General features: G+C 43.1%; 1 protein-coding gene across 3 annotated transcripts in view; it reads right to left on the reverse strand.

Moving 5' to 3' along the window:
- Positions 1-15,164: 15,164 nt before the first annotated feature.
- The window catches only part of LOC131573776 (death domain-containing protein CRADD-like), a 78,052-nt gene continuing 75,354 nt past the window's right edge, over positions 15,165-17,862 (reverse strand). For all 3 annotated transcript variants that reach the window (XM_058828008.1, XM_058828007.1, XM_058828009.1), the window contains one exon: positions 15,165-15,680. In XM_058828008.1, coding sequence (XP_058683991.1) covers positions 15,385-15,680 — 296 coding nt within the window. In that variant the 3' untranslated portion in view covers positions 15,165-15,384. The remainder of the gene's footprint in view (positions 15,681-17,862) is intronic.

The raw sequence follows: 17,862 nt of genomic DNA on the forward strand, positions 1-17,862 counted from the left end.
TAAGGGAATACCAAGAATACTGTGCTGGGAGCGCGTTATGATTGTGGGGCCATGTGCCAGTCTTGGCAGCTTGATGCTAGTGATTGCCTATGAAATAGCCCAGGTAGGTTGTGTGCTGGGCTGGCAGCCCATTCACATGCAGCACTGCAGGTTTTCCTATCTGCTTACTGCTGGAGATTGCAAGTAAGGATAAGCATACAAGTGAGCTGAGGCAATCTGCAAAGAAGAAATCACTGAAGAAGAAATCACTGCTTTCTTCCCCATCATTACCATCTGATGTGAAAGGAAGAGGAGAAGGGGGAGAAAAGGCAGCCTTTCCTTCAGGCTGTCTGCATCCTCTGCTCCTGAATGAGCTGATGCAACAGCATCACCACCTCAGCAACTGACTGCAGCCTTGATCCAGTCCAGACTTTCTGCAGATCCCTACTGGAAGTAAGCCATTTTTCTTGAGTGTATTTCCAAGAAACAGTTGACAGGCTTGGCACAGCTATTCCTGGAAATGTTCAATAGGTCATCTTCTGGAAGAGAGTGCTGACTGATGGAATTGAACAGATCTTGTTCTGCATGCTGCGCACCGCTCGCTCCCTCTCCCATGATGTCTTGGCACTTGCCTTTGCTCTGTGCCTCCCGCCTCCTTGGCCTCCCCACCCTCTGGCTTCCGCAGCACACCAGCCTGTGTCCAACCTGCTCTGCACCAAAGTGGCCACAGGATTCAGTGTGCTGGGAACTGTATTCCCCTCCTGGCAGCACTGCCGTGGTTGTCTTGTGCTGCCGGAACAATTGCTGCGTGAAGGCAAACGTCCACAGGCAGTAAATTACAGAGCTGCCCCCTTTGCACACATGCACAGTGCCATGGAAATCTCATGCACGTATGGAGACAGGCATGTGCGTGGCAGTCAGGAACATGGGGACATGAGCTGTCCCTGTTTTTCTCTGATACAAGCATATGCCAGAGATGGGCTTTTAGCTTCTGCGTCATGTCGTTGATTGCCAGCAGCGAGGAAGTTCAGGGTGAAGATATCCTAGGAGAAAGTTGCTTAAGGTGAGGCTCTCTGGCGAGGGAAAAACCCAAGATCCATGTTGGGTGATTTCTTTTGAGCTTCTCCTGTGTTTAACCTGTTTCTGGTGGTAATTGCCAAGGAAGATCTATTCCCTTCACTGTTTTTGGGGCAGATCCTGGCACCTCTTGCTGAGGAAAAGGTCTTGGACAACGATCACAGCCCAACCTGAGCCAGGGCAGATCAGGATGTCTTGCTGGCACTCCCACCCAGGGTGAAGAAGTGCTGCCATGTGCCAGGACACCCCTGCCAATGGCAATGGGGAAGGTCTGGGAGCAGGGACAGTCATTCAACTTCCCTAACCTCTGTTTACCAGTTTTGGCATGTAGAGACTGCCAAGGATTGTGCCCTCAGGTCACCAATCAGGGAGGAAAGTTGCTTCATTTTAGAAAAGCACTTAAGTTTGCTCCATGCAGACTGCCATAGCCTGGCTCTGCAGTGTCCCAACCAGCCTGGCTGCAGACAAGGGAGAGCTCAGGACCCCACTGCATCTGAGCTTCAGGGTCAGGCTTGCCCTTCTGCCCACAATAGGTATTTTATATCCATGTTCAGAGAGATTTAGCATGGCTGGATGATTTTAATTCTGGCCTACATAGCTCCTTATCTTGCTGAAGGATCTTTGCTTCTGTAACAGCACAAGCCAGAAGGTATGCGCTGTTACCACCAACAGCAGCCACGTAATGCTGTCTGATCCAGAGAGGAGCAAGAGCAGGGCTTGTCTTCATGTCCATCCTCAATGCTTTGAGATGGATAAAGCCCTAGAAGTACAGCCTAGGTGTTTAACTAGGATGTGGCACAAAGAGCTGTCCTTGCCTCTGCATTTGGGCTGTGGTGATTCTGCAGGTTAAATAATGTTTTTCTTTTTCTTCTGCAGTCTGTGAATGCAGCTGTTCACTAAAATGATTTTTAAACAATGCTTTGCAGGTTCTGTTTTGTCCCACTTCAATGTTATCCATAAACAATGTACTTGCATGCTGACAGGAGTTAAATTTCATCTACATCTCTAAAAATATCAAGACAAAACACAGTCCAAACAGCTGCCAGAACAGATCCACCAAGTCTTCAGGCAGAGGCTCAGAGAAACTATCCTTTCTCCTTATTTCCCTCCTTATTGCCCCCTCCTTGATCCCCAGCGGCCCAGTGCTTATCTCCTCTAGCCTGTGAGTTCCTAGAACTGCTTTAGCATACAACTGCAGAGGTATTTTAAAAAATGAGGATTGGAAGGAACTCCTTTGTGGTAGTAATGCAAACAGGGGTGAACATGCAGTGGACACTCATTCCCAGTGCCTCTGGAGCAATCTGGAGCAACCCTACCTTCCTGCTCTTAGATGCTGCAAATTTTCGTTGATTGGAAAATCCGAAGGATTGTTTCAAGGCGACAGTAAAATCACTGCCCCTGTTTAGTGGTGAGCGGTGCAAGGGGGGTGACCCTGAGCACACAAGCCACTGACTCCAAACTAGAAGCCCATGAAAGAAAACCATAGCACTCTTGGTCGGTCACCCCATTGCAAACACAAGAACGAACCCTAAAGTGCAGCCCAAAACAAAGACTTTCTCCAGGGATGAGGGAAGGTGTGAAATGAAGGGTTCATTCTAGAGAAACTCTTTCAAAGGGGATGATGTCACCCTTCTGAGTGCAGGAATGTGCTTTCACTCTTCAGGTTTTGCTCTCTACCTCCATAGTGTGGGACTGAGGAAGATTTCTCCCATAACCACCCTCTTATGCGTGGGTGCAGTTGCCAGCTGCAGCATGTCCATTGGGATGGAAACCATGCCCATGGCTTCCCTCCCTCATTTCCCTTGCCCCAGCTCCTCATCCCAGCTTCTCATCCACAGATGGGAACCACAGGCATGCACACACTGTAGACCTACTGCTGTATTTCTCTAAACTGAGCTCATTGTGGGGCGCACCTGCTCTGCCACGTTGGCAAAGCTGTGTTTTTCCAAAGCTGTGTTTTCTAGTGCTTTTTTAGAGGCATTAATAAACATCTCAAATCATCATTTGTTACTGACTTAATTACTGGTTGTCACCACTCAGCAAGGATTTCAAACAGCTGACAGTGAGAATCACTCTGTCATGAGAAGTATGGAAGAGGAACTCTTGAAAAAAAAGATCTAAAATAAAGGAGGAGTCATTCAAAGCAACATTTTTTGGGGTCCTTACCTCCTAGGGGGTGGACATACAGAAAAATATGCAAGAGTCTTTTATCAAGCATTCATTCATTCAATCATTCATTCATTCATTCTTAAAAAGCTTCCCAAAGACAAACTTTAAGGAGCTCACGGATGCCAGTGGGACCAGCTCCCACGCCTTCCTCAGGGTCTGGGGTTCCCACCCTGGCAGTGGAGGCTGCAATTCCATGGCCCTCCATTCTAGTGTAATGTTGAGCAGTGGGAGGGCCTTCTAGAAGAGGCAGCTTTGCAAAGCAGTGTCTACCTGAAGAACACACCTTTCACCTGATCCACTAGAGACCACTTTTCTTTATGCAAGACTTGCTGAGTCAGCAGGAAAAGCCATTTATGACTAAATGCAAGTAGGTCAGGGTAAGAGTGAGGAAGCGGTATAGCAGAAATGGGACAAGTTGTGGGGTTTTGAGTAACTGCAGGAGAACTGATTGTCCTCTAGCTGAAAAAGAAATCCTAGCCTACATCCTGGGACTGGATTCATGTGAAAGATGTATCTTTTAAACCATATAGTGTTTATGAATAGAATATCCTTTCCTAAACCTAGATTCCCTATAGCTTGGTGTCTGCTGATGGGCACCTAACAGTCAGTGTTGCTTTGTCATTTTGTTCAGAGCTGGGGGTTTTTAGAAGCTATTCAAAAACATCTCTTCCATTTTACTTGCCTGTGCATCTCCTTAATATCTGGACAGCTTGTGGCTGATAGTTTTCAGTGACTCACAGATAAAACCTATTAAAAAAGCCCTGAGCAGTGACGCACCAGATGTGCACTGAAATTTTAAAAACATGCTATGACTTTTTAGGAATACATGCAATTAATATTAAACAGATGCCTGAAGTTTCCTGCACAGCTGTTTCTCTGTTACGTGTCATGACTTTTAATGGCACTGAGGTGAGACACACAGACATGAGGAAAAGCAAGCCTATTCCAAATTCAAGCTTTTAAAATTCGAGCAACAAAGGCTATAGGGGGTGGTGGGGGTGGTGGGGTGAAGCCAAGCTACTAAGCTTCTCACAAGGCCCAAAATGGAACGTATTTGCTCAGGAGTGCAAGTGACTTGGTCATGGTAACGATCTACTGCTGAGCATTTTATCACCTTTATTTGACACCCTTGTCCTTGCTGGTTTCCTCCAAAAGATCTATTTTTGTAGCAGGGATCCACTCTGTGTTTTTACACAGCTGGGACCAGAACTCAATTACAAGGCTGCATTTTGTTCCAGAATCCCTCTTGCTGGGCATGAACTGTTTAGACAAACAGAGCAGGTATTTCTCCAAGGAAGTTTGTCTTGCAAGTTTCAATTTCCTTTTATTGGATACATGAACCCTTTATTACCCCCCGAAAGGCCTCCCTGAAATTCACCTTGTCAGGACATTCACAGCTGGTGAGATGGCAGCATTATTGCAGCAGCCAACAGCATTGGCAGCCAGAAGCATCAGGAGCTGAAAACACTTTGTCTCAAAAATCAGTACTTTGGTGGGGTTGGGCGGGGGGGGAGGATTGATTTAATTTGACACAAGGGATGTGATCTCAATTAATGTACACACCTAAGGCTGATCTGGGCATCATTTATAGTCATTGGGGTGTGAATTCATCTCATCATAGAAAAAAGTATAAGAAAAGGTAGATTAATTACACCCAAAAGGCACTGCCTTCTCTCCCTTGACTGTAAAAGGATGTGACAGGGATCAGCTCTGATGTAGGCGTCACAATGGGAGATGTCTATAGTTAGATAAATCCTTTGGCTTTCTAACACCAAATGTTTGGCCAAAGCTAGTCATCTATGCTCCTTCAACAGTTGGTGGAAAAGAGATTCTTTTAGAAGTTATAACGCACTTCTACCTGACAAGGTGGGCTGAATTGCCTGCCTGTAGGGCCCATCTTCATTCTGCTGTCCATAGGAGAAGTGTAGGAGACATGCCTGATCATTAGCTGGTGAAAGTCAGTGAAGCTGATGAAGGGATGATGTCAGGTCTCCAACTTTTAGGGGTTCTTTTCTTCAGGTTCCCATCCTCCTCATTCACCACCTCAGTAAGGCTGCAGCTCATCTTTGGCTGGTACATCTTGGGCTGTGTCAGTACCTTTGGGTTTCTTTGCGTATCTCTTCTGGCTCCAGGATTAAACAACTACAGTAACACATGAAAGCCCCTGGATGATAAACAGTTCCAAACTAGGTACTCTCCAGTCCCTTACATATATGGTGCAGTTTCCCCTCCCACACACTGCCTTCCATCCCACAGGGATCTCCTGTGGCCCCACATTTCTCCAGCAACAGCTGCTGTCATTCCCTATGTCATTTTGGAGTCTTGTTATAGTTCTGGTATTTGCTTTCTCACTATTCATCATGCACTCTGCAGAGAGTCACAGCCAGTTTATCAGTTACCAGGAGCATGCTTTCTGGGCTGAAAAGCAATTTCCTTTTCTCCTCTTGTTGCAGGAGCCTAAAGAGAGTTTGATTTATACCATCGGTTTTAGATTTAAAAATCTTCAGCTTCACCTAGGTACATTTCCTGGAGATCAGCAATGCTTAGTATAGTAAGCATTTAGTAATGCTTAACAGATGAGCAATTCTGTTATGCCATACGATCATTTCTTATACATTAGGTCTGGATTTTTCCTACCATGTTAGTTATAGCCACTGTTGAACACTGTCATTCTTCTTTTCCTCTATCTCCTACCAAGCTTATGATCCCAGGAGAGGTCACAGCAGTGAATGTGGCAACCCTGCATTTGCCTCTTCTGATCAGCTGCACTTCTAGCTTGCTATTGTTCAGCACTCCTACTTTGTTGCTGTAATAGCCCTTAAAAACGTAAGTGTTCACCAACATGCTCATGTAGGAGAACACAATGGCATCATCTGAGAAATGTCTGCCGGGAAATGGCATTCACCACTGCACGGATGGCTTAAACTCAACTGTTGGATTTCTGCAGGGCTCGTCAGAAATATGAGCCACTGTGGTTCACCCTGAGGGTCTACACAAACCCACTCCTCCATGGTAGGGGAGGCACAGTGGTACTGGCCATGCATCAGGCCCAGCTTGGGCATACAGCAAAAAGGCACCATGAGGAATGAGCAGGAACACAGGCCTCTGTACTGGGCCTAGCACTCACCCCTTAGTCTCTTCCAAGTTTGGAACAGGTTGCTCAGGGACGTGGTAGATGCCCCAATCCATTCAAAGCCAGGTTGGACAGGTCTCTGAGCAAACTGGTCTAATAGTTTCCCAGCTGATTGCAATGGGCTGGACTAGATGGCCTTTAAAGGTCCCTTCCAACCCAAATTATTCCATGATTCTATGATTTTATAAAACTTCAGAGAACAACCTGCATTTGTAAGATGGGACAGTTGTGAGAGATTTTGAAGCAGCTGATATTTCTGTTGAGTTAATTTGGTTCCCAAGGAACCAGCTATTTTGGTTGCCAGTGTCTTGAAGCAAGGCTGTGCTTTGACTCATAGGCCCATACCAGAGCTGGGCAAGTCCCTCACAGCCTCAGACCAAGCAGGATTCTCCAGCCAATGGAGCCTGACCTTCCCATGCTCCAGCTCCACCAGAACTGCACCCAATAGCTTGGGCATTTAGACCTGTTCCCAACCCATGGCCTGAAAACCATCAGGATGAAAACCCATTGGATGGGATGGCCAAACCTCATTGTCCAGCCCTGCATGGTGCATGTCCTGATACTGTCAGAGCAGTCCTGTCCCCTGTGTGGTAGGGCAATGGTGGCTCTGCACCCCTCGGCCACCGCTGGGTGAGCGGAGGCCACAGTCAAAAGTGTTTTCTGTGGTTAGCAGTGCTTGGCCAAGTGCCTACTGGTGCTTCTCTTGGAGGATGGCTTTGCTTCAGTCTCTCATGGCTTGTCACCTTGCCAGGATGCACGCCTTGTGGAATTAGCTTTTGGAAATCACAGCTGGGTGATTCACAAATTTCACAGCCCTGTGAAAATTGTCCCTTCTAGGAAAGCATGTTAAACCTGGAGCCATCCTGTCAGCTGGATTTCAGAGTTAAATCTGTGTTGGTAATGTCTGACTCAGAAGCAAAAAAAAGAGAAAGAAAAATCCTACTTTCTGTGGCATGTGCTGGCATCTAAGGACAGGCGACTAGAAGGCAGGGACCTGGAGCAGCACTGGACTGGGAGAGAGCCCTCTGGGAGCTCTGAAGCATATTCCCTCCTCTCTTGACCTCCTTTATTTATGTCCTCTACATGCTTATGCACACACGTCCCTCTCTGACCTGCTTGCTATTCCCTGGCTTTACCAGATGCACAACAGCTGACTCCCCAGAGGCCCAAGCTGATATAGAAGCAGGGAAACCACCAACCAGTCACAGGGAGCTCAGTCTACAGCTGAAACAGAGAAATCACAGACCTCAAACTCACAGCAAACTGGTCAGCCAAACTCAGGACTTCATTTCCGCTGTGATTTTCTCCAGATCTTTGTTATTACTCTTGACTGCTGATATTATGGGGCTCTTGCTTTAGACAATTAGTTTCAGAGGTTTAGTTGATTTCCCTTTTTCAGAGTTCTGTGGGACCCACATATTTGGTGGTGGGTGAGAAAACCTAAGTGTATCACAAGGACATAAACCTCTGGTTGCCTCTTCAAGGCCCATGTTGACATGCTTTGTACCGTGACTGAGAAGCACATCCATGCTTCTCAGAGCTCCCTTTGCTCTGCAGAAATTTTTGGGGCTCCTGGTTGCCATGCAATGGCTGCTTGCTTTGACAGCAACCCTGAGTGTACACAATCTCAGGCTCACTACGCCTTCATCAAAATTTGCTCACCAAAAGTCTGCATCACAAGTTGCAATGTAAAGTGGTTTCTCAAACGTTGCAGTCAGGACCAGAAATGGAGAGCAAGAATATGTAATTATTGGGGCTCATTTCACATGCAGACATCAGACCCAATGCCATAGAGACCTCAGTGAGAGGCAAGTAAAATTCCTTCAGAAGGTTTGGTTTCCCAGGTCTCTTTGTGGCTTGTTTATTAATCCTGAGATTTTTCTCAGAAGTCTTTATTATCCAGAACATGGGTGTGTGCTGTTCGCATGCTGCTTCTTGGAAATTACTGGGAGGCAACTTACTGGGAGGTAATTCTAGATGGGAATCTGAACAAAAGGTGTTGCTTAAGCATTTCGAAGAATAATTGAGCACTTGCTATGCAGTTTGTTTAATAACCTGAAAGACAGATCCTTATCAGAAGCCTCCACATGCTCTAGTTACTCAATTGCTTTCTTATTTAAATAAAGCCTATCAAATATATACATAAAAATAAAAGTACCTCATAAAAGGCAGTTTCACTGAGGTGTGCCTGCTCTAGATAATTAAATTAAATGCTATATTTTTCCTCCTAGTATGTCTTTATATCATTTTTTTTAAAGGGGTGCTGTGTGCCTGTTGGGCTTTCAAGGGCAATGACTGAGTCATGAGTCCCCAGCACTACTCCAGTTAAGGTGCCACGGTGGCAGATGTAGTTGTTGGCTCATCCTGACTGGTCTCAACCAAGTGGAAACGCTCCCAGCCCCTTCCTGGAGTTCACAAGGTGAAGCTGGGAAGTTTCACCCTCCTGATGGAGAAAGTATCACTAAAAAAAATCAAAATACACATTGAAGCAGTGTAAGAATCTCTGTGTACCTGCTTCCTAGAGAATGGAGTTCAGTTTACATGTAAAAAAAACCCAAAACACCCCACTCTAGTTTGCAAGGAAAACTGAATGATTGTCTTCAGGATAACCCAAAACTAGTGTTACAAAGATAGACAAGTATAATAAATAACAATAAAATAGCTTATGATTGAAAACACAGTGAACAATGATATGCAGAAGTTGCAGGTAGTAGAATAATTGCACATTTTCAAAGTAAGAAGGACTAACATTTGAGGCACCTGAGCTTCATGCCACTGGGCAAGCTTACTTGACAGCTACCAAATGACCAAGTGCAAGCATCCCAATGGCAGGGAAAAATTCCTTCTACAAGCACAGAACCCAAACCAGAGAGGAAGTGCTAGATCAATTCTGAATTTAAGAAAAAAAGATATTGTTAAGCCTGACTCCAGAAATACATCTTCAACTAGGAACACTGCTGATGGGTGCTAAGCTTGAGCAGTGCTCCCAGCTAAGATGTTGTCCTAACCTGCCCTGAGCCTGTTCATGGAGGTGACTCTGTCATGCAGAAACAGGACCTTGGGCATTTGAATAGAGTGCCTAGGCACACATTTCGCAGGACAGCCCTCACAAGAGAGAGAAATAACTCACCAGCCAGTGAAAGGGCCTTTGAGCACGTGCTGCAAGGAGCTGCTAAGGAGGTCTCTGTGCATCCTCTCCATGTGAATGAACCTGTTGCTGGTGTGGTGAAGGTCTGGCTGTCATCCTGAGAACCCGGTGGCCTCTCTGCACAAATCTCAGCAGCCACAGCAAAGCACAGAACCTCTGCCCCAGGGTCTACTGGGTTTATCCCTCTCATGGCCTGTGGCCAGTTCAAGTGCTTGCTTCATTTGATCCTGCCTGCCCTTTCCCAAGTCTGACAGCAAAGACTGGTTATGTGTGGGTCAGATGTGAAAGTTGCAAAAAAAGAAGAAAATCCACAGATTTCTATTACATTTTGCTTCTTTTGGGTCACCAGTGGCTTTGAGACCTTGATCTCAAGGTGGAAAACTCCATGAATGTATTAATGATCTCCTGAGCCATCAAATCCCAGGTTTTATGGGATTATTCTCATTGCAAAACCCAAAATTATCTTTGTTTTAGAGACTAACCGATATGCTTTGTTGAATGGTTCCACTTTTCTGGGTTTTTTTCCTTTTTCATGGCATTTACTTTGAAGTGAACAGTGCAAAGTAGTACTTGTGGCAGTGAAAAGAGGACGCCACAGCCTAGAATGCTTATTACATCCACAAAACTGCCTTTCTTTTTGAATGCCTCAAATCCAAAAAGACTGCTTTTTCAAAAGGAGATAGTAAAAGTACCATGCCTCAGCAGGTTCCAATTAAAGAAGGCCTAATCCAAAGTGCACTGAAGTTAATAAGAGACTTTTTGTCTTTTTACTCTTGGGGCTTGGACCAGACATCGGTTTCAGAAATGGTACCTGTATCACATACAGATGTTTTAATGTAGACTCCTCCTGCAGAAGAGACAGGAATCTTCCTGTGCCATCATCAGCTCTACCCACCAGTTTCAAAGGAAAATTGCAATTAATCCTTTTCCACAACTAAAATGCTAGGTTCAGAGGTGAATTCTGCTAAAACACATACTAATTTTTTAATCTGTGTATTTTTGTTTTTGGAAAATGCTCATTTTTCTCAGGTAAGCAGTTAAAAAAGACACTGCATTCAGGGTGGGGAAAAAGCCAAAACACTGAATTTATTTTCATATCTTTAGATCTTAGGTGACAGTAAGACACCTTGAAATTTAAAAATCTTTTCATTTAGTGAAATTTGGACAAAGATTTTGAATCTTCACTGTAAATAGACAAAGGTTTTATCAACTGTCCTTTTAGCTCTACTTCTACTGTGTCTTGACATTGGTCTATGTCTATGGAGAATACGGAAGCTTATAAACAGCTTTATATATATTTATATATGAGCTCTCAGAGACTGTTTTCATTTCCAATAAGAAACAAAATCGGCAGCATGACCACATTTAGCATTAGATGAGCATGCCTTTTCTTTAACTATAATATGACATTGTTTATTTTTTCAGACTTCTGCAAAATGTTTTATTCCATAGATCAATGGCCATCATAAAATATGACTGCAGATGGAAATTTCCCTCCATATCTGGGAGAAGTGGTTAACACATGAATGCATTTTCATTGGCAGTCTGACATGCTTTTACCCTGAGAAGATCCTTCCTTTGTGATTATTCATACAGCTTATGCAGGTGAGAATTAGTGTTCTTAGGTCTCGCCTATTGCCATGTTAAGAGTCCACCTGTACTTGCAGCGTACAAACCAGTTTTATAGAGCTTATTTACCACTCAGAAGAGTTAAATGGGATGTCAGAGTCTCCTCTGGAGACCAAGGAAGAAAATCAATGATGACTTCTTCCAAGGACTGCAAATTATGCCATCTGTTTCACTTGAAGCTCCAGAAGTGGCCACATTTTATGCTTTCCTGTCCTGGAACTCCTAAACTCTGCCACAAATAAGTAGATACCAATAATACCAAGTTTCACTAGTGAGGATTTTTCAGTATTGATTAAGAAACCTAAACACATTAGAGTGAAGTTTCTTCTGGCTCACCTTTGCCAAACTCACACTCCATCCCAGAGCCCAAAGTGGCTGCGCACCTCACCACAAGCAGTGGAACTGGGGTTCCCCTGGAAGCCAGCCTGCCCCCTGCACCAACCCTGGAAGCACAGTGGGCAGGGAGGACAGGAGCCCCTGTGCAGGTCTCCTGTCATCACCTAAACTTTGGCACAAGAGAGTTTGAGGTAAAAGGAGAGATGGGGAACTCACTGAGTTGCCTCGGTCCTGAACAACACTCAAGTTGCAGGCTTGTCCATGAGATTTAAACAAATAATATTTGCTCTTAAATTAGCAGAAAAAATTAAACATTTTCAGATCTTCTGAGTGTTCTATGAGAGAATAAGAGGCCTTACTATACATCTGAAGAATTAAACTGTCCTAATTGCATCCTTGTGCAAAATAAAGCATTACATACAAAAGAAAAATATTTTTTAAGTGGATGGAAAAATCCACTGGGTTAAAGGAATACTACTGTCAGTTAAATGTATCCCTGCATTTGTGCAGTGCAAAAACAAGCTTTAATAGAAATGAAGAATCTAATAGGAACATTTCCATGAATTTTAAAATAGCAGCAATGGAAACAATCTCATAAAACAAGTAAACCTCTCCCTCCAATATTTGCAACTCAAGTATTAGAGCATTCATTTAGGCCCTGGGAATGTGAAAGCAACTATAAATTATGAATTATATGCTTTTCTCTACAATATGAGAAGCCAGATTTTATAGTCTTTGTCTAGCTGTGGCTCCTGTAATTTTAGTACCAGGTGCAAGGGTTGTACCATTTAGCCCACCTAAAGAAACTGGAGAAATTACCTGATATGATACTCACCTATCAGGTTTCCAGTGGCCCATAGCAGATGCTCAGACAGATGCCTATCTTGAAAGGAAGCCTTATTTGGCATAAAATTTCCTATCTACTGAAGATTGTTTTCTTAACCATTAAATAGATTCTGAAGTATATTAGTTATGGATTACCTGACATGGGCCATGGCCAGCAAGTTGAAGGAAGTGATTAGCGACCTCTTCTCTGCTCTTGTAAGACCCCACCTGGAGTGCTGCTAACAGCTCTGGAGTCCATACACAGGAAGGACATAGAAGTACTGGAGTCCAGAGAAGTGCCATAAAGAGGACCAGAGGGCTGGAGCACCTCTCCTGAGAGGAAAGGCTGTGATAGTTGGAACTGCTCAGCCTGCAGAAGAGAAGGCCAGGGAAAGACCTTATAGCACCATTGAGTACCTGAAATAGACCTACAAGAAAGCTGGAGAGGGACTTTTTACAAGGACACGTGGTGATAGGATAAGGAGGAGTAGCTTCCAACTGGAAGAGGGTAGGTTTAGATTAAATATTAGGGAGAAATTCTTAACTATAAGGGTGATTAGGCACTGGAACAGATTGCCCAGAGATGTTTGGATGCCTCATTCCTGGAAGTATTTAAGGCCAGGTTGGACGGGGTTTTGAGCAAACTGGTGTACTGAAAGGTGCCCATGGTAGTTGTGTTGGAGCTAGATGATCTTGGAGGTCCTTTTCAACCCAAACCATCCTACGATTTCATGAAATGAAGAACATGAAATGTAAAGTTCACCCAGAGAAGAAGGCACCAGGGTCCTGTAAGTGTGCCCATTACATTCCTTTACTGCCCAGACTGGTTGCCTCCTTGGAGCACTGTGATCATTCTGAGTTAACTGGGGATGAACTGTCTTGAAGACCAGTCTTATGTTCAGACTTGGTCCTTGCTGGTTCAGAACAAGGTAAGGTACTTACATTTATGACACTAGGAGTCAACAGCTTCCTCTAAATCACATTTTCAGTAGTTTCGCCTGTCAACCATCTCTAGCTTTTTTTCCTCCGAACTGCTGTCAGGAAGACTGCTTTGCCTCTCCTCCCTAATATGCAAACCATGCTCCCGTCAATCTCACTGGCAGAATTGCTTCAAAGTCCTCATCCCACTCCCTGTGCTGGGCTGTGCTCATATGAATTTGCCAAATGTCTGTACACCTGTTCTGGGATGGTTCTCCACCTAAAAAAGAATATGTTGGCATTAAAGCACTGTGAAACAGAAAAAATAAATAAATCCCAAACCCTAAATTAATTTAGCTTGTTTATCTGGAATTTGTTGATACAGTTAATCTCTGGAAGCAGGATATGAATAGTCGAGATCTGAATATGATTAGTTAAGATCTGAGTGAGGTATAACAGTATCACAATTTACTGAGGGTCATAACTGTATACAGAAGATTATAAGCAAAATATTACCAGATAGCTTCAGAACCTGCAGGAGCCACATCCTGCCAGGATATATTTTCTGTTTCTATGCTTCTAAAAACCAAGGATTTTAGAAATCGGATTTCTTTAAATTCTTTTTGTCTTTTCTAATTTTCTATGTATTTCAAAATTTAGGTATAAAACTAACAAATTTAAAAAAATAAAAAGCAATAAAGTTCATTCTTGCCCCAGTAAAGACTTCAGACAAGGCTGTTAAGCTGTGAAATTAGAGAAAATTTTGAAGGATGGGAAGTTCTTTGGCAATGACTCTGTAGATGAAACAGTCTAAAGTAACTTATTCATAAATAGACCTAGAAACTCAGCATCAAAATTCTGTTCTTCATTTACTGCACAGCAAATTGCTCAGGGAGAATTAAAATGTATTCTGCTTCTTAGCTTTAGGCCTCAGAGAGAAGCTGGTCACTCCCATTGCCTTTGGGTATCCTGCAGACTGATCTCCACTTGCCTGGTCAGCAAAAATCTCAGTATTTTTTTCCAGCAGGAATAAAATTCCCATGACAGAAGGGGAGGAGGAGAAGAGCACAAACTTTACTGTTTTTCTGTATAAAATCATATCTTCATTGGTGGTACAATTACACTGGCAAAGAACTGAGGACAGCAGTGCCAAAACTGCCCCATGAGGTGCAGAAAAGCTGGTAAAAAGTAAATAAGCCTGGTGGACGGCTGAGGAAAGCTGGAGGGAGAATAGTGGGAAGTTCATCTTGACCAGAAAGGACTTGAAAAATTCACTATCCTGTTGGGTGTGCAGTGGTCAGAGCAATGTGCCTATGGATGTTTGACCTCACCATGAAACAAGATTGCCTGGATACAGAGCACAGTTCAAAGACTCCGCAGGCACCAGAAGGTCTCCCAGTTTATTTATGGACAACTTTTTTAGGCTGCTTCTTGCTCAGTTTACTTGGTTCTTGCCTACTTCTGGTCACTTTTCTACTGTGTGTCTTCCTTGAGAACTCCCCACCTGTGACATGGCATATGCACATAGGGCCTGCCTGCAGAAACCTACACCCACTAAATAATAACCGCAGAAACCCTCACAAGCACACTACAGCCCTGCTACTTCCACTTAGGACCTTTTTCAATGGCAGACAAAAGTGACAGCCATCTATCCTAGCAAGAAACTGTACGTGGTGATACTTCTATAAATGTGAAATTAGCCACCTGCAATAACTGTTGTAAAATTGTTAAATTAGTAATGGTGATTAGTCTCATTTCTTGCTATAATATCAGGGAACTAGCATGAAACAGCAGTAAAAAGTCTCCAACATAGTCTAGAAAATAAGTGAAACCAAATCTTGTGCCCTCAGTGAAATCAAAAGCCTTGCTGAACTCACTGCAGGCCTGCCTGCTTGCAAGAACTTTGTCACCCTATATCCCCACTGAAATAGCACAAAAGGGAACAGGAAAGAGTGATCCATTTTTTAATGTCTGCTAAAAATTAATCTGGCATGAAAAGAATTACAAGTCATAAGATGCCACAGAAAACTGAAATGTTTAAGCTTAATAAAACCACAGTTCCCAACCCCACTTTTTTTACAGTTTGAGGCATCCGATCTTCAACATACATTTCCATTCTCGTTACTTAATTTAATGAAATGTGTGGAAGCTCTGAATAAATAGCATGTCTTCACTCAAGCATGTACTGTATCACTGAAGGATCCACTTCCTCTGCCATCAGACTGGCATGCAGTCTTTGGATTGTTGCTTTTTTCCCCAAACGCTGTTTCCACAGGACAAATGCAGCTACGATCTGCGACTGCAGGTTGTGAGGGTGATTGACTTTACATCGATAGATGTCAGTATGGGACAAACCCAAGCACAGAACTATATGCTCCCATTCAGGTCCCAGCCTCCTCGCCAGCTTGTTCAACTGCTGATCTGTCGGTGACATCTTCAAAATGCATGGTGCAACTTCAGTTATGTCTGTAAAAGAGAGAAAGAAAAAAAAAAAAAGAAAGAAAAAGCATGTGTGTCACTAGGCAATGCTGCAAGAATTAATGGGAGACATTGACAAAGGAGGGAATAAGCATGAGCAAGGCTGAGGTGAAAGAATTAATTAATTAAAGAAACAGAATACATATTTACCTAGAAAAATTAATTATGTAATGAACCAGAAGATTAATCAGAAGAAAACTATTGCTCAGTAGACCATACTAGGGAGCCTTGTGATTTTGGATATCAGTAATCCAGACATCAGAACTGTACACCAAAGCCAAGACTTCCAGAAGTAATTATAGATTTCAGGGTAGTGAACAAGAAAGGTCTTCAGGGAACCTGTTTCCAGCAGCCATCATCCTCAATGTGTTCGCACCAGTATGATATAGTGACAAACATGGGACCAATAATTCCTTATTACTCCTATTCTGTGACTCCATTTATACACTTCACAAATAACTTTGATCTCTTACTTAATAGGCATTACTCTTTTTTTCTTCTGAGGGTTGTTCAAAGGAAATTCTGTCCTAAGATGCTACTTACCTATTCTGCCCTGTCATGTATAGCAAACTCATCTTGAGGAGACCAGCCTTGAGGGCTTTTCCTCTATTTGAATTAATCTATAAGCATGGTTCAGGTGAACCCAAATGAACAGGGCATCAACAGTGTTCACAAATACAAGTTATGCTTCTTTATCCCTCAGCCCAGTTCTTATAACACTCCTGAAAGCAGGCATGTATGTGCCACAGCTCCATTCATCTGAGCTCCTTGAAGATGTTTTCAGGAGAATGCAAGGAGGTCCCATTTTTTCTCAGAGATTTTTGCCTGATGTTTAGTCCCATAGGATTGTCCACATACCCAAGAGAATGCACTCTTCATCCAAAAAGATGTTTCACATTAAACTGGTGCCAGAGGAGGACAGGATCAATTCAACTACCAAAACAGCTTTCATAGGAAGCATTAAGATAGCTGTAATTATCAGCAGTAAAAATCTTGTAGGGACTGAAGCAAGCATTTCTTACAAACACAACTGATCTCTTTATGTGTTCCCTAGAATAATCTGGTAATTAAAATAAAATCCTGAAAGTATTCATACAAACAGTGTTAGTAGCCAAGTGAGAATACAGTGCTATTCAGAAACATGCTGTGTGAGATCCAGCTCACCTAACTACAGATAACACCTATTGAACTAAATATGCTAGGATTAATGACTGCTGAGAAGAGAAATAGACTCTTCTAAAATACAAACCCTCTCACTGGAAAGAAGATGTCTAAAATAATCAGATTAATTAACTGAACTCCTCTAAATGTGCACATTTCTCTCCACTTAGTGTAAAAGGAGAACTGGGTATAAGCTCAAATGTTGACGCTGATGCTGTAAACAGCCAGTGCCAGTGAAATGATTCTCTTCCTGTAAGTTCAAACCACATGCCAGCCTTTAAAAAGGTGCATTTAGAAAACCAGCATAAAATACCTACAAAGTATATTTGTTCTTCAATAGCTTTTGTGATCAAAAGCTGAAATGAAGAGTCAATGCAGTCTGCAATTGCTGTTCTACTTCTCTTGCTGAAGATACCGCAAAAAAACACAGGCAAAATATCTCCTTGAAAAATGCTGATTATAGCCTGTTGGTCTAAAGCAGCAGACTCCCTACAGAAATGCTGCTTTGCAAAATCTAATTTATTGCTCCAATATCATGCTCACAGTCTCCACTACAGCAGAACAGCAATACCAGAAAGCACATTCCTTCATTTTATCAGAAATAATTGTTTTCGCATAGAACACCCAGAGCCTGCAAATGTTTGTATAATTTCAGCCAAATAATACACAAGAACTATACAAAGCTGCTTTGAGTAAAGAGAAAATTGCTTTCTGAAGACTATTTAGGTCTCTTTGATCTTTTTGTCTCCAGACAGCCAAAGGAATCTGGGGCAAGTGCTGGTTTGTGGATAGGGCAGAGGATGCACAACTTCTGAAGAAGGCTGAGCAATACCAGTGGGACTGCCCTATGCTGTCACATCACATGTGATACCAGTTTCACAGGTAAGTCAGGACAAGGCAGTGTATTTCATGAATGCAAATAGTTGAGAATAAAATAAATATATCTACACTGTGCTGTCACCAACAATACTTTTTGATATTAAACCCTTTCCTTGGCTTATGGTCAGCT

The sequence above is a fragment of the Poecile atricapillus genome, chromosome Z (assembly GCF_030490865.1).
Source record: "Poecile atricapillus isolate bPoeAtr1 chromosome Z, bPoeAtr1.hap1, whole genome shotgun sequence".
Taxonomy (NCBI): Eukaryota; Metazoa; Chordata; class Aves; order Passeriformes; family Paridae; genus Poecile; species Poecile atricapillus.